The sequence below is a fragment of the Megalobrama amblycephala genome, linkage group LG10 (genome assembly GCF_018812025.1).
Source record: "Megalobrama amblycephala isolate DHTTF-2021 linkage group LG10, ASM1881202v1, whole genome shotgun sequence".
NCBI classification, from domain to species: domain Eukaryota; kingdom Metazoa; phylum Chordata; class Actinopteri; order Cypriniformes; family Xenocyprididae; genus Megalobrama; species Megalobrama amblycephala.
Window position 1 is genome coordinate 10,873,693 of NC_063053.1, and position 23,430 is coordinate 10,897,122.

At 36.8% G+C, this 23,430-nt stretch overlaps 1 protein-coding gene across 4 annotated transcripts in view; it reads right to left on the reverse strand.

The window, feature by feature from the left end:
- Positions 1-23,430, reverse strand: part of LOC125276727 (MAM domain-containing glycosylphosphatidylinositol anchor protein 1) — a 205,336-nt gene that overhangs the window by 41,075 nt on the left and 140,831 nt on the right. For all 4 annotated transcript variants that reach the window (XM_048204536.1, XM_048204535.1, XM_048204533.1 and 1 more), the window contains exons 10-13: positions 19,786-20,052; positions 16,635-16,780; positions 2,772-2,946; positions 1,877-1,900 (exon numbers count right to left, since the gene is read on the reverse strand). In XM_048204536.1, the coding sequence (XP_048060493.1) occupies positions 1,877-1,900; positions 2,772-2,946; positions 16,635-16,780; positions 19,786-20,052 (612 nt within the window). The remainder of the gene's footprint in view (positions 1-1,876; positions 1,901-2,771; positions 2,947-16,634; positions 16,781-19,785; positions 20,053-23,430) is intronic.

A 23,430-nucleotide genomic window follows, 5' to 3' on the forward strand; every position in this document is an offset into this window, starting at 1 on the left:
GAAACGATAACGTTACGTATTTGTAAGAAAAATACCAAATATTTGAATATTTTTAAAACTCTCGATCAACTGTCTCCTGCGCGTGCATGCGAGGGTTGAGAGTTCATGCTTGACGTAACTTGAAGCGTGACGTAAGCGTGCCGAGAAACTCACGCAGATGTTGGATGCCGTCAGTTTTTTTTTTAATTATTTTTTTAGTTATGCTCACAACAAAATACACAGAATAACAGATAATGAGAATGAGAAACAAACAAGACAGAATAACAGAGACGACAGTTCTCGCACGAGTTTCACACGAATCTCCCGCAAGAACGTCATGAAAGCTTGACGTTGCTCATTAATATGCTTCGTCAAATGCAAAGTCGACTCTCATGCAGGCGCTGGTGACAGTTGGTTGGAAGCGAAAAGATGAATAGCCTAAACCATGAGAAAATTCCGGGGTTTACTGAATTTTCTTATAATACAGAACAGCAATGAGATTCCTTCTTAAGATTCATCAGCTGAGAAACAAGAGCAGGAGGAAGCCAAGCGAGAAACAAAAATAACCAAAAAACAGACAAAACTTGTTACTTTCTGTCAGGAAAAAAAATGAAAAGTTGATTTTAAAAAACGAATAATAAGTGTTGTAGACCTGTTTTTAATAAAGTTGTTTTTCAAATAAAGGTTTCGGAGTCAGTGATATCAGATTGTTTGCATTTTATTAATTACTTACCCTGTAACTACATGAATAAGAGGGTAACAAGCACCACTTTAATTTACAGCCCGTAATGTCATATTTACCCTGTAACTACATGAAATAAGAGTGTAACAAGCTCCACTTTAATTTACGGCCCGTAATGTCATACTTACCCCTTAGTTATATGTCATACGTACCCCTTAGTTATAAAATATTTACAGTATAAATAATTTGTTATTTTCCTGGTTGTTACCCCTTTATTCCCAATACTTTACATATTGTTCCCCTATACTTACACATACTTATTGTATAGTTACACTATAATTATTGAAAGTTACGCTGTAAATTCGTTGTAATTACCGCGTTACCGCACAATCTATAAGAATTGATGCAAGGGGAACTATAACAGCCATTAGCGAAAACTGTATACTTCTCAGTCCGTTTTCTTGTTCAGGTCAAATATTGCCCCATATGAAGCCTTACAAATGGAAAATCTATTGGGAATTTTACAAGTGCAATATACATCAGAATGACTGTGGATATGCAATCTGAAGCTGACATTTCCACCATACTAGTGCAAGAATGCAGCTAAATTTGTTAGCTGCATGGCTAAGCATTCACACCTGTGTTTGTGTACTTTCATAAAGCATGTTTCTGGGCTAATGCTGATGAGCAAATCTGAGGAAGGTCTGAAGGTTTGAATATAAGGAGGCCTCTCGACAGGTTCCTCTGGAGTACTGAAGTACTCTCAGCATATTGCCGCGTTCAAAGCGATTACCCTCATTTAACAAACACAGAATACAGAATACTGTAGTTAGTCTCCCAGAACGTCTCCATTCACACTTTAAATGGCTGATTAACTCATTCTCCATGTGTGAGAGAAGACAGAACGAATGAATGGAGAAGAATGCAGGATTTCTGTGTTGTGGTTTGAAAAAAATCACCATTCTCTCTCCTCCACAAGCATCCAGCTCTTCAATTTACTCTGCTGATCTCCAGTCTGTTTTAATTTATGTTTTTTTTTTTCTTTGTACCTCTTTGGCAAAGCTCTGAGCTTATGCTGCCAGGAGAACTGTGTTGAATTTAATTGGGAAAAACTGAAAGGCAGGGCAAGAGCGAGATGGGAGGACGGTTTAGAGGAGAGAGAAAGACAGCACGCACAAAACTATCATGGAAAGAAAAAGTAAAGAACTGTCTTACCGGAAGGTCTTGGATAAGTGTAGGCTGCAAGAGAAAATAAATTAAGTTTAAAATATATACATTTATTTTAACAAACATTTTTAGTATAATATAAAATATCTATAAATGATAAAACACATTAATAAAAACATTTTTATGTATTAATAATAGTAGCGTAACTAAAAATTATATACATATATTTTACCAAACATTTTAATATAAATATATAAAATAATTTAAAAAGTAATTAAAAAACACACCATACACAGTGTATACTATTCAATCAAATTAAAGGATGTTTTTGTGTGTATCACAGAAGAAGGGTTTGATGTCTTCCAGCAGTCCATTCATTCTGGAGGTTGGCCATTATTTGGTCTGGTGAGAGCAAGTGCTGAGATTGGGAGTTGAAGATTGAAAGACTATCCAATGGGATTAGATTCTATCAGCCGTTTCTAAGATTCAGCTCTCACACTGAAACCGCTGGCCTGTTCCTGCTGTTCTGTAGCCATCAGCAAACTCAACACACGATGGCTGCCATACTTTTGACACCTCAATTTAACATAATCCCGAAAGTGAAACATCACATTTGAAATGCATGACCTCTTTTGATGGGAATCATGAGGAATTTAACAATTCTGGCTCTGATTCCCATTCCACAACTAGCCCAGCTATGCTTTGTGCTTTCCCACATAAAAAGATACATCAAAATTAAACAAGATTATTGTATTTCCTACCTAAATGTAAAATATGCACTTTCATAATATGAAACTTGCAGTGAGTATGAAATATATTGCAGATCTCTGTGCATTTAAACATTAAGATAAAAATAAATACAAGGAGCCTACGCATTCAACTGCTGAAAAGTGACATCTTGCAAACAGTATGATGCAATTACAAAATGACTTGCATAACTTACGCTCTGAGTACTGGATGGTGCGTGTGACTGTGTTTCCGGTGCCATAGCTAGTTATGGGAGTGAGGCTGACCTCATACGGCAGGGGAATACGCAAGTCTGTCAGCGTGTAGGACATCAGCACACCTTTCACTGGCTCTTTAGTGGTGATCTGCTTGGACAAAACCGTCTGTCGGTTCTGCAAAGAGAGAAAAAGGGAGAAAAAAGGGCTTAAGAATATTCAATGATTATGACTAAATAATATCTCATTTAGTTATACCTTTTTTAACATATAAAATCATCAAAAGTTTGGGGTCAGTAAGACTTTTTAATGTTTTTGAAAGAAATCACCAAGGTTGCATTTACAGTATTTGATCAAAAAGACATTAAAACAGTTCATTTTTGTGAAATATTAAAACCATTTTAAATACCTGTTTTCTATTTTAACATATTTTCAAATATATTTAAAAATAATCTTTTTCTGCAATTTATTTCAGCATCATTACTCCAGTCTTCAGTGTCACATGATCCTTTAGAAATCATTCTAATATGCCGATTTGCTGCTCAATGTTTTTTTCTGAATTCTCTGATGAGTTCACTGAAAGTTGAATGAAGTTGAAAGAAAAATAAATATTTTATAACATAAATGTCTTTACTGTCACTTTTGAATTTAATGTATCATTGCTGAATTACTAAAATCTTACTGACTCCAAAACTTGGTAATGGTAGTGTATATATACATTATATGCAAGATTTTCTAATTCCACCTTTTGACGAAATTATTCTTTTTACGTACTGATGTCTTTTGTGTTTCCATCTGTAGGGTAACTCAAGAATAACACATGAATAATTAATTCCTTGTTTTAAAAAAAGTTGCATTTAAAATCACTAAGCTTCATCAAAATCATTAAGCTTTGAAATTTATGGATGATGAAAATAATTAAGCTTTGAAATGTATGGATGATACAATGCTGACGCCAAATGTAGCACCATTCTCATTCCTCCGCTGTTTATTAAGAATCACCCAACAATAATGAAATGCATATAGTCATGTGTCTCAAAAGCAGAGCTGGCATTATTTTGGTTTGGTAACCATTTACTGAAAAAAAAAAAAAAAAAAAAAAAAAGCAGAACAGGGAAAAGAGGAGAAGAGAGGAAGATATGTCAATGACTCCATGGACACTCGCTCATCTGACCACATGGCTTTTCTCTTTCATAAGCATTTTCGCTTTCAGTGAGGACAGAAAATGTACACTGGAAACTTGTTGTGTCACACACAGTGTTGTACATCTCTAACCTCCACAAAATCATAGAAAAGCAATGATTTGCTGAGTGCAAGGTCAGCTGGTATCCAGCCACCCTGCTGTAAGAAACTTTAGAAGTCTTTCTTCAGGCATAACAGCAGTGTGCTGACTAAGAACACATGCTGAAACAGATCAACTTGTCATTCTCTACTTTGAGGTACTTTGGCTTTCCCATGGGACATCTCACAATGCCTCTGAATGCTGCTGGGTTTGAGACATTTCTGTAGATATTTTAGCAAAACAATGGCATTTTATGTGTGTTTGTTTTTTTTTTTTTTTTTTTTTTTTGCCTAATCTTTGTGATTTTCCCTTTAAACATATTTATTCACTTTGCAAAGAAGCATTTACTATTGCAGGTTTACTCAACCTGCTCGTAATCACATCGTTATCTATGGGGCACAGCTGATTGGTTCCTGTTGCATCAGTAGCCAATGAGTTTGCATGCTCAACCTTCAAAATTCTTTAGCATTGCCTTAGTGCAGTGCACTCCAGAAACCCTCCACCTTCCCCAGCTCCACCTGTATAGATCTGCTATGGGTAATTCATGTATGCTATGTTATACAGCAGCAGCATCTCTTACTTGCTCACAGCAGCATGTCGTGTACGTATTGGCAGTAGCAAGTCCCATACTTGCTCTGCAGCAGCGTAGCAACGTAGCATATCTATTCCGCCAAGACCAAACATACAACATTATCATACTCGTTACCATGCCAAATACTCTGAGAATTGTCATGACAGAACTATATTGTTTCTCCGTGCTGTTATCGTTATAGCTTTGGTGTGAACTCTGCTAGTCTTTTATATTTAGAACGATTTTTAGAACTATTTTTTATCGTTATCGTTATAGTTATCATCCTGTTAGATTCACTACTATAGTCAGCATACTGAGTTATGATTACTCCTATTACTCCTATTCATACAAACAGTTGTATGCAGTTCCATTTGGAGCCACAAAAACTATTAGCTGTATCTTATTAGATGAAATGAATGTGCAGTGAGCTGTTCCAGGTCAGCTCTCGCTCCCAGAGGATGTGTGGTAATCACAGGGCCGACGGCACCGTGCCAGTCCAGGCTTTTTCCATGTGGAATTATGGGAAACGTGGCAGCAGCCCCATGGAAACAGTGCACAATGGAATGAGAAATTATCTTCAGCTCCGCATGGAGACCCAGGCAGCAGGTAAACCCGCCGGCATTCCCTCCAAACACGACACACATGAATAAGTGTGTGTGAAGCTTTCATCCTTTGTTCCACCTTTTCCAGATAGGAAGTAGAAGCATAGCTGTGATGTTAACCTGGCTAGTGAGGTCAAACACATTTGTTATCTGTCTAATTAAGTGCCACCGTAAACCCGTTACTGGGCCATTCACCACGGCAACATGGAGTGGTGTGCCGCCACGTTGAACACTAACCCACTTGAGCTAATACAATGCATGCCAAGACTTAACAGCCGTATATAACACACACACATACACACGCAAACGTGCGCCTTGTAAAAGTCACATATAAATTGTCTCTGCTTGGCTGCTCTTCTCTGTTAACAGGGATTTTCTGTGTATCTCTCTTCATCTAATTTACCACACACTTCTTACATACTCCCACACACACACACACACACACACACACACACACACACACAGTTTTCTTCAAGGAGGGAAGAGTGGAAGTGCTTAGTGAAAAAAAATTAATTACTAAGATGAGAGAATAATTGATATTAGGGAAACACACATTATGAAATATGAGATCAGATCAAATATAATGCAAAATACAAAATATGTAATGCAAAAATACAGGCAAAAAGTCTTGACAGGAGACTGATTATCCTGTTGATAAGACAATACCCTCCAATCATATTTGCATCAATACACATATTAAAAAATAAATAAATAATACTAACTGTATTTACTAACTTAACACTCAGAGAGCATTTCTTCTAGTTATGTCTAAATTAAAATTGCTGAAAAATTAATGAAAGTTTTTTTTTTTTTTTATCTCAGCTAACTTAAATTAAATTACCATGGACAAGAACAAGATTAAAGCCCCACTGAAGTGCCTTGAAAAGCGCAGCACAATTCAATGTGTTGATGTAATTTCCACTGAAACAGGAAGACAGGGCGGGACATATCGAACAGCTCCTCCCCTTTTATACAATAGCCAATGGCATTTTGTTTTTATCACAGCTTGGCCACAGCCTTTGAGCTAGGTAAAGCCACAATTTCCTCCTAATCTCTAACCGTTTCTCCTCCTAATCTCCTCCATTTCACTTTAAAATATAGCATTCTGTGCAGAATTCAAATTGGTCCGATATGTTCTGTGGTCTGTGCTGACTCTTGCACATGATCAGCTCTGTGCTGTCATGTCTGTAGACCGGAGCAGACTGTGTCTATTTATAGTGCATGGGCGTGGGACATTTCAGAATAGAGAGCATTTGATTGGACAGACAATCTGATGACAAGCTGAAGTGCAGAGTGATGTCATCAAAACCATTGATCCAAATTGGAGGAAGTGAGAGACTGTAAGTTTTGAATGCTCATATCTTGTAAACTTGAATTTTGTCATTGTTTTGGAGCACACTGGCTTATAAATAACAGTAAGGCTAACATATTCATAATAAAAGGCAAAAAAAAAAACTTTTTTGTTTTCATGGGGACTTTAGGGTGCCTGGATGCTGTCAAGTACAGAGTGCTGCATATAAATAGCGCTATATATATATACAGTGGGTACGGAAAGTATTCAGACCCCCTTAAATTTTTCACTCTTTGTTATATTGCAGCCATTTGCTAAAATCATTTAAGTTCATTTTTTTCCTCATTAATGTACACACAGCACCCCATATTGACAGAAAAACACAGAATTGTTGACATTTTTGCAGATTTATTAAAAAAGAAAAACTGAAATATCACATGGTCCTAAGTATTCAGACCCTTTGCTGTGACACTCATATATTTAACTCAGGTGCTGTCCATTTCTTCTGATCATCCTTGAGATGGTTCTACACCTTCATTTGAGTCCAGCTGTGTTTGATTATACTGATTGGACTTGATTAGGAAAGTCACACACCTGTATATAAGACCTTACAGCTCACAGTGCATGTCAGAGCAAATGAGAATCATGAGGTCAAAGAAACTGCCTGAAGAGCTCAGAGACAGAATTGTGGCAAGGCACAGATCTGGCCAAGGTTACAAAAAAAAATTCTGCTGAGATAGAACTTTTTGGCCTTAATTCTAAGCGGTATGTGTGGAGAAAACCAGGCACTGCTCATCACCTGTCCAATACAGTCCCAACAGTGAAGCATGGTGGTGGCAGCATCATGCTGTGGGGGTGTTTTTCAGCTGCAGGGACAGGACGACGGGTTGCAATCGAGGGAAAGATGAATGCGGCCAAGTACAGGGATATCCTGGATGAAAACCTTCTCCAGAGTGCTCAGGACCTCAGACTGGGTCGAAGGTTTACCTTCCAACAAGACAATGACCCTAAGCACACAGCTAAAATAACGAAGGACTGGCTTCACAACAACTCCGTGACTGTTCTTGAATGGCCCAGCCAGAGCCCTGACTTAAACCCAATTGAGCTTCTCTGGAGAGACCTAAAAATGGCTGTCCACCAACATTTACCATCCAACATGACAGAACTGGAGAGGATCTGCAAGGAGGAATGGCAGAGGATCCACAAATCCATGTGTGAAAAACTTGTTGCATCTTTCCCAAAAAGACTCATGGCTGTATTAGATCAAAAGGGTGCTTCTACTAAATACTGAGCAAAGGGTCTGAATACTTAGGACCATGTGATATTTCAGCTTTTCTTTTTTAATAAATCTGCAAAAATGTCAACAATTCTGTGTTTTTCTGTCAATATGGGGTGCTGTGTGTACATTAATGAGGAAAAAAAAATGAACTTAAATGATTTTAGCAAATGGCTGCAATATAACAAAGAGTGAAAAATTTAAGGGGGTCTGAATACTTTCTGTACCTACTGTATATATATCCTGGGCACGAATTAAGAAGTCATGGCCACGATTTACTAATCCGTTCCCTTGTTTTAAGTAAATAGTGTGGATGATATAATAATTTATTATTAAAATAAATATATATATATATCCTGGCCACAAATTTAAAAATCGTAGCCACGTTGTACTAAATACGTTTCCTCATTTTGATTTAACTAAAAGAAGGGAACAATAATTATATAATGTGTGCACGATTTATTAAAACAAGGGAACTCATTATTATATTGTGCACATGATTTACCTAAAATGATGGAACGAATTAACAAAATGTGCAGATGTATTAGTAAATCATGGTAACGATTTGTTAGTTTGTGGCCACAATATACATATTTTTTCCAGCATGTCATGTGCAGGGCTCTGTAGTCAAGAATGATACGAACTTGAGTTTCCAAGACTTAAAGAATGATATCAACTTGATGAAACTTATCTACCGGATCACTAATTAAATATATAAAACAACATCAAAATTAATATTAAGAGCTGAATAACAGCTAGTAACAAATAAAAAAACAGAGAAAATATGCATGTTACTTTATTGTAATATTTATTTTTTTAAATTAGCATTTTTAATATAAAATGTCTTTGTAAGTTGGCTATATTTCACAATATTAGTATAGCACCACACATATACACACAGATCTGTGTTTTATACCTCCCACAATCTTTCACCTCCGAATGTCTTTTTTCACTCAGTTGTTTGTTCAGAAAATGTATCAGCCTTCTGTACGTGTACTTCCTGTCATCGACATCAGTCACACATCCATTATAAGAGAAAAGGGGCTATTGCAACTTTTTTATTAAACACATTTTCCCTCATAACTTACAGACTACTATAAATAAGAAACACATATCTGTGCCACAATAACATTATTTCACGAGTTCACATTTACATATAATTAAGTCAGTAAAAGTTATGTGTATTTGGCGAGCTGTCCAGGGGGAGGGCTCCGATCTCAGAGTTTTGGCCAGAACCCAGAGTACTCCCAGGAGGAGGGATGCTGATAAACTGTCAACGAACAGAGGTAAGTCTGCTGTATTTATACCTCTTGTCGTTGGTTGAGTTGATTAACTGAATGCTCTCCACTTGTGCTAATTAGGTTAATTATCTAAACCGGCTCCTCCTGAACTTTGTTAATAAAACATCATGTTGAGAAAGGCCTGATCATAACGAGCTTGTGGCCCTGTCCCAAATGGCACACTCCGGACTTGTGGACTTCCTCAGAGTCCACACTTTGGTGACGTCATGTAGTGCAGACCTATAGGGCCCTTGGCGCGAATCCACGAGGGCACAATGAGAGGTATTTTTGGGACAGACTCGATCGTCATGCCGGAAATAACGGTCTGGTTGTTTTTTGACAGGAGCTACAGGTTCGGGGATAATATTTAGCATCGAGAACAGGTTTCTTTTCTTTTGCTAAATATTATCTCCATGTCAACTACACAGCCTGCTTTTGCTTATGCCACCTGGGCATTAGACAATATATACATGCTTATTTAAATAATGTATACAGTTGTAATAATACATAATGTTCCATTTGAACTAAGATTACAATTTTAACACATAATAAACATGTGCGTGAATTTCAGATGAATTTACAGGTTTAAATATAAATACTAGGTTTACATATGACTCAGTAAAGCCCTGACGTTCAGTTCTATTTATTTAATGAATCATAATGCGATTGTATTATTCAACGCGCTATTATTATGTTTGAGATATCAACCACTGGTCGATGACCATAATGTTTGTATAAACTGTAGGTAACAACTGGTAAAATGTACAACTAGGTCATAAAAACTGTAATGAAACCTACACTTAAATATTTTCTTCTCAGCTATGTCATCAATTGCTCTTGAGCGAAATCTCCCATCCGTTGTCTGATTGGCATTTCGCGAGGATTCCTGGGTAGTTAAAGTGTGCGGAGCCTGCATCTATGCGGGCTTCGCGGAAGACCGCTTCAAGGGTACAAAGGGGGCGCTGCTGAGCACACTTCAGAGCGTTAAAATGCTGAATGGGACTCGTAGACTCGGCGAGCACGTGCAATTTAAGTCCACGAGACCGAAAGTCCACATGAAGTGCGCCATTTGGGACAGGGCCATAGTGTCACTGCATGTCATGGGGTGAAAGGTCAGACATAATTTGGTTTGTCACATATTGACCCGCATCAAGTCTGTGGTGGCATGTTGGGTAAATATAAATCTCTCCTATCAACTGTAATCTTCCTCTAAAGATGACATGGGTGATAGATAAATCTGTCTGAAAAGCAAACGTTTGATATTTGAAATGCATTTGAAAGCTAAAGGCATATCTGTGTGTGTGCCTGTATTCGTATGGGAACATTATATGCAATTTTTACAGTAGGGTGAAGGTCATGCCAGAAATTTAAATTAAATATTATTTTAACTGATTTTATAACTTTTATGAAAGGAATTGGTTTTCTGAACATATAAAAAAACATGTATTTGTCAAATACATCAGTTGAACCAATTAAGTGAAATAAATTCTTGATATTAACTATTCTGGCTATACACATTTCATTTTATATCATAGCAAAAATGCCTCGTCCATATGTGTGAATTTACTGTGTGGGTGTTTTATAGTTTTACATATTTTTTATAGAAATATTACAAATTAATTAGTTCTGATACTTAAGTTACAATCACATACTGTACACTCAATTCTTAATATGGACCAAAAACTGTAACCAAAGTCCCTTTAAGACCAGTCATTTTACTTGCCAGCCATCTTTGAAACGCCTCAGGCATGTAATAAGTGCAGCTCCTATCTGTTTGAATGGGGAAACATTGTATTTTTCAGACTAGATCAAGCTAATGCACATGCGCAGTCCTAAGTGCGCATCTCTATAGGAAGCGTGCGTTTGACTGTTTCTATAGGAACCAGAGCTTCTAACAGCCGCTGCAGTGACGCGATGAATTTACCAATCAGCGAATGGCTCTTATTTAGAAAGTGGGACTTATTATTGCATTTTCTCCCATTCAAAACAATACGAGTGACGCATCTTGTGTTATTCTATAGTCTTTGCTGTAACTACCAAAACAATTAAACATATTAGTATTATGCTTGATACAAATTTGCTACAAAATTTTGGCACAAAGCTTGTTTTGCATGTTAAAATATGAACAAATTTGTGTCCATGTCAGAACACTTTAATTGTAAAAGCACCTCAATAAGTCTGCAAAGTATCTTCACCATTAGGGAGAATTCACAATAAATCCATGACTCTGAACAGCTATTTAGTCTGAATGTTGCAAAAAAAAAAAAAAAAAATCAGTTCTCAGTTAATTAAAATGGTTGTTAGAGCAGCTGGTCTTGGTCTAGTGGGCCTTGATGAGTCTAGGTCTGGGTCTGACCGCTTGTCTTCAGAAATATGGCTGAATCATTAAAGGATGAAGAACTAGCAGAATCGAGCAGCCTTAAGGGTTACATCACATGGCATAGGGCTTTATGTACTACACACGCACAGCTGTAAGATCTCACCCTCTTGTAATATCACAGGTGTGCGAGGTGTGAGCAGAGCCCTGTGAACCGCGCTTCTCTGGCCGCAGGATTCCCCCTGCAGGTACGACTCAATAAAGATGTGTAAATGCATTCAAGCACTCTTTCTCTCGCTCTCTCTCTCCTGAGGAGGTTCACCACACTGATCTGAGGTCTGTCACTGGTGCACAGGTTCGGATGCGGACAGCTGTTTGTGTCTCCGGTGGCTGTGTAACATATGGCACAGAGTGTGTTTAAAAGATGAAACTGGGTTTGTCATTTGTCAGCAAATTTAGAACAATGTCTGAATACGGAGTTTAGCTTTTTAACATCAGTTTGATAAAAAGAAACTGCGAAAAATGAGCTCAAAATAATAATCTGTAATGAAAGCTCCTCATTTTACTCTGTCAGCGTAAGTTTATTCTAGAGGGACTCTGTTTTCCGCACTGGTAAACAAGCGGCAAGGCTTTAGAAATGAGGCTTGGTGTTTTCTGCGGTCTCTGAAAACAAAGCACTCGTTTCAGAGACATGTGAACGTTCTTCTTTTGGAGAGTTCAGAGGAAATGAAATCGCTCTGTGCACCTGTTATATGAAAGTGTGATGGTGGTAAAGAAAAATGTTTAAGTAAAGAAAGAAAGAGAGAGAGTACAAATGTACGTTTAGCAGGGGTGTAAGAGGAGGAGGCAAGAGAGGCAAAAAAAGAAAAGACAAGAACTAGTATTTTTTATAAATGGAAAAATATGATCTTTCTAATAAAGACATAAAAAATGTATAGCTTTATTAACATTCTAGTGACTATCCATAATTGATTTCTAAGTGGAAAATAATTATAATTTATTTTGTAAAAGTATTTTGATATGACTGTTACTATTACTATGATATTACTATTAATTATAATAAATTATAATTGGTTTTATCATTATTTTGTATTATATTTATATGAATAAAGGCAAAAAGCTCAAAAATAAAATCATAAAAAAGAATGTTAAGTAAATTAAAAGTGAGTTCGTTGACAGTACACTGTTCTTTCAAACTTCTCTGCATTCAATATCTTACCTGTATTATCTCTCAAATAAACTACTTCTGATCTATGAAACTGCATAGTGTATATCCCCTTATATCTGTATTTGCTGGTTAAACTGTTAACTTTCTATTCAAGCATACATCTTGTGATGGTCCAAATACTAGATGAGTACCGAGAGATGTTGCTAAAGTTAGAGACTAAAACCCTCTGAATTGAATGTTCTCATTCTCTGTGAGAAACAATGGCACTGCTTTCTTCAGCTCATTACCCCCTCTCCCTTTTCCCTTTCTTGTCTACATTTCTCAGAGCAACATCTATAAAACATTTATCAACATTACCACTGAAAAGAAGCGCAGCACATTCACACCTTGGACAAATTCATACACAGAGGAACACGCAAACGCACAGTCTTGACCGTATAGATACACACACACACGGAATGAACTATTTTTCACTATTCATACACAGACGAACACGCAAACGCACAGTCTTGACCGTATAGATACACACATACACACACACGGAATGAACTATTTTTCACTATTCACACACAGACATTCATTGTTATTCTACTATGATCAAATATGCACATATACTCAACTGAGTCTACTGAGAAACTCATCTATAATCTGTCTCCCTCTCCACCACACACACATATGCTCATAAAAGTTAATGCACGCTTTCTGCAGTCAGGATGTTAATTCATTGGTCCCTGTAGACTCTTACTTAAGGTAAGGTTTTAAAGAGGGGAAGATTAGCTATTCATGCACACAAAGACAAGTGGCTAATCTCCCCCTCCCCGTTCGCTTTGATTCCTGCCTCCTTCCATAATTCATTGGCGCTCTTCCGTTCCTGCCGCCCCCCTCTGGGCTAGGTTTCTATGAATAGATGATTAGGACGTCGGAATCAAAAAATCTGATGAAGCGGTTTCTGTGGCGAGGGAGCATCTATGCGCTGGCAGCACGCTCCCGCCCGGCCGCAGCCTGGGTCGTCCCGAGATGTTTAGTGGGTGTTTGTTTGTTGCGCTGAGTGACCAGATTTCAACCGGAACACACAGGGGGTGGAGGGAATCCCTGTGAAAGCTTCAAAGATCTAGTGTATTTATTCAAAATGAGAGATGATGGCAGTGTGAACCCTGGTTCACGCCAAACAATTGGACCAAGATCCACCGTTTCACTTCCAAACGAACTCTGGTGAGGTTTGACTGGAATTTGAACGCAACACGGACCTAAGATATGTAAATGAACCAAAAACAAGATGCGATGTCACAGGATGTGACCCTAAAAAGGACAGAATGCTCAAGCATACCTGGTTCTTCTCAGGTGCTACGTCACCCTTAACAGTTCAGTACAGGCATGGGCGTAAATTTAATCAGCAACAGTTGTGGGGACAATAAACATAACATTTCTCAAGAGCAATTTTTGAAGGGAACACAAATAACACAGCCAAAATTGCACTTGTAAGGGTATGTGTACACAGAGGAAAGCCTTACTACTATTATTAGTGTAGCATGGAGCAGGGGCGTTGGAGGTTTTCCCTCTTTTCCAACTTGCTTTTAAAAAGCTTATGAATGCCCGTGCGGCCATGCATTTTACTTTCGCTTTCGAATTAGCGGCAATTCAGGGCCGTCAATTGCTTGAATGGTAGGTTCATTATTATTTTTGATGAAAAACACAACAACATTGCACAAAAACAGTACAATGACAAACTCGCTTATACTAAACATACTAACTTTTATTAACAAAACGAATAAAAACGGCATACACCATGCTTTTGGCCTAATAAAATAACAAACTTACACAAAGTTTAAATAAAAAGCTGAAAATCAGTAAACACTGTGGAACCAAATAAATAAGAAACGAATATAAACTCTCTTACATTTAACAAAGAACATTTATTAACAAAGCAAATAAGACAGCTTGGAGGCACGGCATACACTCTCGTTCGGCTCACGATGAAATGAGCAGACACGTTCAGTTTTAAATTGTAATGTCTGTTCTCTAACTGAACTAAATGATTTTTATTACTAAAACGATGGTGGGTGGCGGTGGGCAAGTGATGTAATTGGTGCGCGGCTGAACATTGTGAATAACACCGGTAACACCTGACTATCATAACAAGCCTAGAGGGGGGACTCAAATTGTTTCTAAACTTAAAACGCTTTTTTTTCTTTCTTTTTCTTTCTTTCTGCATTTGTATTGTTTTACTGCTTACACAATTATTTAAGTATATATCATTGTATTATTTACAATTCACAGAGTGGTTTTTATATTATATTTTTAGGAGGGGGACAACCCTACAGTTAACATGTGTCTTTTCTTTTCCACCTGTTTTTGCATGACCCCGCTGACCCAATGAGCATTTTGCTGTCCCTTGGTCATGCTTTAACTTTGCAATTTCTAGTATTGCATTAGTATTGGATCCTTCTCATGAGTATTTAATAATTTTTGACTTTTCAGTCTGAGTTAAATCTCTTGTTTGGCTCATTTTGCCTGTAAAAGAAAACCTGCCTAATAGTTCTGCACACCTGAATATAAGACATTTTTCATTTCCAGCCTTCATGAACAATTATATATCACTTATAAATGATTAAAAACAATATTAATAGTAGTTATTAAGATTGATGTGGATTGGAATTGGTAAAATGTGCTTGGAAAAAAAAAAATATGATCAGAAAATCAACTTGCCTAATAATTCTGCACACAGTGTATTTTCTACTCAGCTTGGGAATGCCTTCTTCATGAAGGATACTTGAGATGAAACTTTTTGGCCAAAAGAAAGTACTGTATCTTAAAGGCAGCATAGGCAGCTTTGACTTGTTTTCCAGTTAAAATATCTAAAAATGCTTAAAACAAGATCAATTCACTTGAGGAGTAATGCTGCATAAGATAATATGGCTTGTTTTCAGAGAATGTATCTTTAAAAGGGGTTTATTTTGTTTTATTGCACTTTCAGATTTTTTTTTCTTAAAGTGTTAAGAATAAGTTAAAAACAAGTCAAAAAATTTGTCAGTGCACATTGTAAATGACAAAAACATTTACAATGACTGCACCTGTCTGTGTCATGTGTAAAAATCAGATAGTTGAAAATGCATTTTTCCAGCTAAGCTAGTTGCTAACTAGCTGCTTGCTCTGAGAGAAAAACGTCCTAATCACAAAATCTAGAATAAATGTATCTATAAATGGGCAAGAAACAGCTTTCCATCTGCAGCAAAAAAGTACTACCTTTTCAGTCAGTGAGCCTCACAATGTAAACTGGGACATATTTTCTTGTTTTTTTTTTTTTAGCATATTATCTAGACACTGTATTTTGGACAATACACAGAAATACAAAGCAAATGTTCATGTGGCCTCACACTGCTGACTCAGAGATGAAGGTCAAAAGGCAAGAACCATGTGAATTATTACTGCATGGGTGTGAAATAAAATTAGCTATACATGAGCATCCTATGCCACCTGGCAAAGCTGAGTCCGATGGACACAATGAGGACAAATTCAGCTCAGTTGAGGAGAACTCAAGCTACTAAACACAATAGGTTTGCACATGCTATAAATATGCAACTTCAATTCACGATTTATTTGTGCTAACATCAATATTTTCGTCCAAAGTGGCCTGCAAGGTCAACCCTAAAGGCCAATTTACTCCATCAATGACACTGTTAGCAGAAACATAACCTCAGAATGGCCTCTAACAACACTTTATTTTAATCCAAGCTGGTTGTTTATCACATAGACTACAAGCTGGTGAGGACCTAGTTGACATGTTCTTTGAGAGCTTGACCACCATTGGGTGTATGACCTGTTTTTTCCAGCAGAGATGAAATACAGACCCAATCAGGCTGCTTGTGTGTTCTTGTATTGGGCCGGTGGGGTTCTGAGAGTCTCTTTAATGCAGTACAAGCAGTGATCGATCCGCTGTCTGCTCCCTACATAGAGCACACTATTCCCCTGACTCCTGTTACAAACACACTTATTCTACTCATCCACCTCCCACTGAGTCAACACAGAGAAAGAAAGAAGCAGTAAATATTAAGCTAGTGTGTTTGTGTGTTTGCTTTACCTGCTGGACATTGATCCAGTAGCCGATGATTTTGTCCACAGCGCCGGGCTCTTTCTGTGTCCACTGTAAGATGTAGGAATAATTGTTCTTCAAGGTGCGAATGGGGTTTGGAGTGTCATAGTAAAACTCTGCATTAAACGGTTGAGCTAAAAGAACAATCAAAGCAAAACAGAGCATCACTGATTAGTCAAACACTTTAAAAGGATAAATTACTACCATCTTACTGTCAATTGAAATATCAGTGGTTTTGCTTTATGACATGGCTTTTACATTGAATACAATTTGGTGATTTTGTTTGCCATTCAAAATATACATGGTTAATTGCATTTATTTATAGCAGAAAAAAGCTGCAACCCATTATTGGGTCATGACCCACAGGGTGAGAACCATTCATCTAGACTAGAGCATCACTGAAGAACATGCATCTCAGAACTGTAATCATGCGCCTCTATGGGCATTAAACAGAACCGCAATACTGGGGAGTATTTAAAACTTGTTTAAAATCATTATTTGTCCAATTATATCTGGTGCTGCCGACGACAAATAAATTACACGTTCACTGTACTTTTTGTGAGGAAACAATGCACTTGTAAGCAGTGTTAAAGTCAGGTTTTGTTATAGTAAATTGTCATTTTCGGCTGTTCCTAAGTCCCTTACAAAATAGTATCATGGTAACCGTCATTTAAACCAAAATACTTTAGTCACTAAAATAATTATTATTAGTGTAGAACCATAATAAATTAAAGGTTCCCTAGAATTAAAAATTGAATTTATCTTGGCATTTTTAAATAACAAGAGTTCAGTACATGGAAATGACATACAGTGAGTTTCAAACACCGTTGTTTCCTCCTTTTTATATAAATCTCATTTGTTTAAAAGACCTCTGAGGAACAGGCGAGTCTCAACATAACACCAACTGTTACGTAACAATCGGGATCATTAATATGTACGCCCCCAATATTTGCATATGCCAGCCCATGTTCAAGCATTAGACAAGGGCAGCCAGTATTAACGTCTGGATCTGTGCACAGCTGAATCATCAGACTAGGTAAGCAAGCAAGAACAATAGCGAAAAATGACAGATGGAGCAATAATAACTGACATGATCCATGATAACATGATATTTTTAGTGATATTTGTAAATTCTCTTTCTAAATGTTTCGTTAGCATGTTGCTAATGTACTGTTAAATGTGGTTAAAGTTACCATCGTTTCTTACTGTATTCACGGAGACAAGACTGACATTATTTTCATTTTTTAAGCACTTGCAGTCTGTATAGTTCATAAACATAACTACATTCTTTATAAATCTCTCCAAAAGTGTGTAATGTTAGCTTTAGCCACGGAGCTCTATCAAACTCATTCAGAATCAAATGTAAAAATCCAAATAAATACCATACTTACGCGATTAGACGTTGCATGACGAACACTTTGTAAAGATCCATTTTGAGGGTTATATTAGCTGTGTAAACTTTGTTTATGCACTGTTTAAGGCAAGCGTGAGCTCCGTGGGCAGGGAGCATGATCATTTAAAGGGTCCGCAGCCTAAATCGGCTCATATGTAATGATGCCCCAAAATAGGCAGTTAAAAAAATTAATTAATTAAAAAAAAAAAAATGTATGGGGTATTTTGAGCTGAAACTTCACAGACACATTCAGGGGACACCTTAGACTTATATTACATCTTTTAAAAAGACGTTCTACGGCACCTTTAATATGAGATCTCCTTTAAACAGTGTAAGAAGCTAACAGAACAATTCTGTCATTTACCATGGTACATTTTTTTTTACACGTCTTTCATATTAAATAGAATAACAACAACTGCATACTAAGTGTTGCAACACAATTCCTAATATTACCAAGATATTTGGCAAGGCTAAAGATAAGGCCCAACTGAGAAGAAAAAACCTTGAGAGTCTGCAAGACAGCAGCCAATTTTCTTTCCCCCACAGAGAGAACAGAAACACCTGGGCCTTTTGGAAGTGTACTGAATAGTGCCACATCCCCGTCTGGCCTTTCTTGGCTGATTTCTACATCATCAACTAGCATAGTAGCTGGCAACTCAACTGTAAGGAGTGAGTGACGGATGTTTTTTTTTGTTTTTGTTTTTGTTTTTTTCATAAAATATGCACATTTTTATTTCAATGCTATTCATTTCCCAGGAAAGCAAGCAGAACCAATCATGTAATCCCAGATGAAAGATCCAGTTTAAACCAGCTTGATGATAACCATTTTATATGGTTTAGTTGGTCAAAGCTAGTCATTTACGGTCTTTTGTTTGCTCAAGATGTTTTAGGTAGTTGTAGTGATGTGAATCATTTACATTTCCACATGCATTTGGCAGACGTATTTATCTCAAAAAAGGTTCTTGTTTTCAATGGGATTCAAACCTTTGAACCTGGCATGATTTTTTCATAAATCAGACTCAATTAATCCGAGCAGTTACAGAGTCAATTCAAGAACTGAGTCAACAACTAAACTGAACTGAACTGAGACAAAATTACAATAAACAACTTTATTAATAAAACCTTACAAACCACATGATGATTTCAAGCACCGAATAGGTTTTTTGAAACTTTCCCTGAAACTATTTAAAAGATCTGATTTCTCGACATTTCTAAGTAGTTGATCATCTAGGCTAGCAGCTGCTGGGTCCAGGCTGACCTAGTGAACCATCTTAGTTAACCAGGTTAGGGTTAATTGACCAACTTGGCCAAACTGGTTGGGTGTTTTAAGACCTAATCTGACCAACTAATCAGTCTTACTTTTAAAATTCAAATTAGACCAATCTGCCTTTTTATGTCACTGACTTGTTAAAGATAAAAATTAGATTACTAACGTGTAAGACTTGTCTAAGAAGTTTATGCCTTTACTGGTATCATCTGGATTTTTACAGCAGGGATAAAATAAATAAACCAGACTGCATTTTGAAAGCACACAGGAGTAAGAAGACAAACAAAATATAACTTCTAATTTTTGACAAAGTTTGATAACTCTCCTATATCTAGAAGGCTACAGCAAAGCATGATGATCAATTCTCCCCCGTAATGCTCATCTATATTTTAGTTTAATGTTTTTTCCTTAAGATACAACACATGTAAACAGTTCTGAAACCCTCATAAAGAGACTTACATACATTTTTTACAACTCACCAGACACAATGAAGGTGCAGGTTGAGGTACCGACTCCATTGCTCACTCTGCACTCGTAAGTGCCGTTATTAGAGGTGTCTAGTTTGAAGCGTAGCTGAGGGACACTTTGAGGGTCCACTGGAGGGGTTCGGATGGGCGTCCCATTACGGTACCAGCGAGCGCTGGCTATTCGGTTTGGATTGGACTTGAGAACCAGACAGCGGAGATTGACTGACGCGGATGTTTGAGAACGGACATCCAGCAGGACTGGATCCACAACAGGAGGGTCTGGTGGAGAGAGAAAGAATAATATTCATCTGTTTGTTTCTCTTTTCATTTTATATCTACTTTTTTTGCTGCATATTTTGTGCACAATTATAATTTTGCAGTCATTTCTAATCAATCACATCTGTTTTGGTCAGCTGTGCTGAAATTTTGGTAAACAAGAAAGATTCTATTACAACTTTAAAGATGTTCAATTTGTTAAAACGCTCTTTACTTCTTCAGAGGAACGTTCTCAAATAGCATTATTTTTCCTTCACTAGCAGGATTAAAATCAATTTAAGGAAAAGAAGAGTAATTGAACTGACCACTCTTGAGATTTTTACTGGAAACGAAGCCCCACATAAACGACACCAAAGCACTTTGCATGAATCCATCGCACATGCCGACGATGTTCAGATGACAGATTGCAAGCTACTACCCGAATCAATAAGAAGGGGTCCACATTGTCTCAGCTAATTGCACAGAATCAATCTATATAGTGTGCTAGAGCTAGTGACTAATTACAGTCTACCAGGGTCTGGTTAGACACTCTGCATATATGGAGTGATGCGACTGCAAATTAGCATCTCAGCACCTCAGGCACACATCAACAGTGCATTACTGTAACTAATAATGTGTGCAGAGTGTGACAAAGCATCAGCGTGTAATTAACTCTATGAACTTAAATTCACTGATTTCAATGACAAAATAATTACAAAAACGTATTAGCTTCAGACTGATTTACAAACTCGTTGGTTGTACAGAAGGTTATCTTCAATAGAGAACCCTGTGAAATAGACATCAAACATGCACCTTTCCCATAACGATTATCATCCATATTTCTCACGATCCAACCAAATCCTGGATGGATAAAATAAAAAATATCTTTCCTGTTTCACTTGAAAAATACAGGTATGTCCGATTACAGAAGTGAACTGGGTTGTGAATGGTGTCTAAAACTGACTAGGTGACGTCAATTGAAAAAGGAAAGTCATGTTGGAGTTATCACATGGTGATGAAAAATTAAACAATAAACAAGATTAAACAAAGACAAACATTTTGCATTGTTTGTCTCCTGACAAATAGACACAGTAAGACCAGGTTTGTGTATTAAGGAAGCAGAAAGGGTCAAATCTGATTTCAGTGACTCATGTTCACACTGATTCAACACTGCCAAAATGATCACAATAAAACCTATTTAAAATTCCCACAAGGTTCTGTGGTTTGAGCTTTGGATCTGAGACAAAGGAAACAAGCAGCGTGAGAGAGAACTGGTGCTCCGGCCAAACACTCCATAAGTGGCACAATTGTTTGTAGTAAAAAAATAAATAAAAATGTTTTTAATTATTAAATCATTTTCATTGTCAACAACAAAAACATAGTATTTGACTGCACCCCAGATATGGCACAAAATCATTTTGCATTCTAATTTTGTAAATTTTGTATATTTGTTTTGATGTTTATTTAACATTCATTTCTAGAAATTAGGCATGTCCTAAATTTTGCTAAGAGGTTCTTCAAACTTCATAGAGAAGGACAGAAAATACAGTAGAGCAGTGGCGATAGCAACTCCAGGGTCATGGGTTCAACTCCCATGGAATGTATGAACTTATACATTATGCACAATCATTATGTGATAATGTGGTGAGGAAAGCAAGCTAGAAAAACAGACAGACAAGAAAGGAAGCAAAGTGAAGATGTGAAATGCATTACAAAAGGTTTTGTGAATAATACTGTATATAGCATTATAAATTCCCTTGATGTGACAGGTGATAATCAGTGTTGCATTTCAAAGTAATTTGTGACAAGCGTTTATTTAAACATAACAGAAAGAAGTGATTTCCTCTCCTCTATTCCATAATAATCTATATCCATAATGAAGTTTACACCAGACTCTTTTACAACAGCTCCCAAAATCAAACTATATTCATCGGTCTCATGTGAGAGAACAAATGTCTGTAGCCAAAACATTGTGGGCTTCAGCCACCCAACAACAGTAGCTGCGTTTACACGGACCCTAATAATCCGATTGTAATCGGACTAGTAGCACAGTCAGAATAAAAAAGACACATGTAATCACGTAAATCGGAATGAATTGGCCAAATCCGATTAAAATTTCATTCGGTTTGTAAGGAGTGGTTTAAACCTTTTCTAATCCGATCAAGAGGACATGTAAACACTTGATCGAACTGAAAACCGAAACTGGAACTGCGCATGTGCAAAGACATAGTGCGATGAGTGGAATGAGCTGTTGTTGTTGAATAAAGTGTTGTTGAATAAAGTGTCGTGTTATTTTAAAATTGTTCTTCCACTCATTGTCTCTGAAGTAGAGCAGGACAACATCCCACCAGACCTTGTTTCGGACTCTCATCCAGAGATGCCTTGTTTTGGGCAGCGGAACGGCATTTTTACTGCTTGATAAATATAAGCAGCACATCACAATGGTTCATGTGCTTGGACTTGGAATTGGAAATAGATAAGTATTAAGTCTGCATTTTACAACAAAAAAAAGAAGCAATTTAGGAGAACAGTATGCGCAAGCAGCAGGAAACTGTATATCAGTAAAGTGTAAAAAAATCAATTACGAATTTAAGCTTGTAACAAACGCGCACATCAACCCGGTAACTTTATTCAGCGTTCATGTAAACACTACACTGTAAAAAATGACCGTGATTCTAACAGTAAAAGACTGTAAAAATGCTGCGGTGAAAAACTGTCAATTTGTTTACAGAAAGTTTCCATACTATATACGGTGAATAACTGTAATAGATCTAACGGTACATTTAATGTAATTTTATGGTAAAATACCGTTAAATTCACAGTTTTTCGAAGTGAAAAATAACAATTCATTGTAAAATTTACAGTGAAAAACCGTAAATTGACATTCCCACAATTCCCTGCGTGACACTTCACATTTGATATATTTTCGTTGAAATAACTCTGTTTCTTCTTAGTTTTTCTCATTTTTTTCTAATCAGTTATGTACATTAGGGTTTTATGTTACATCTATTGTTGTTAAATTAATGTTTATTGCATTTTTAAAATTTCATGCATGTTACCATGATGGTGTTTAGTGTGTGTGTGAATGACACTGTGTGCACCTTCTATATGTTAGTGTTGTCCTTCTCAGCTTGTGGAAAAGCTGCTTGTGATGAACTTTGATTCATCATGTGACTCTTATCACCACTGTGTTTGGTGACTGTCAGTGTATTATAAAGGTACAAAACAGATATTAGTACTTCATTAGGTTGGTAAATTAACATTATATCGGTTAATGAAATACGTTATTTTACCGTAAATTTAACAGATTTTTTTATACGTTGCTATTGTATTTTTTACGGTAAAGTTCTGGCAACCACAGCTGCCGATTTTTTACTGTAAATTTTACTGGGATTTTTTTTA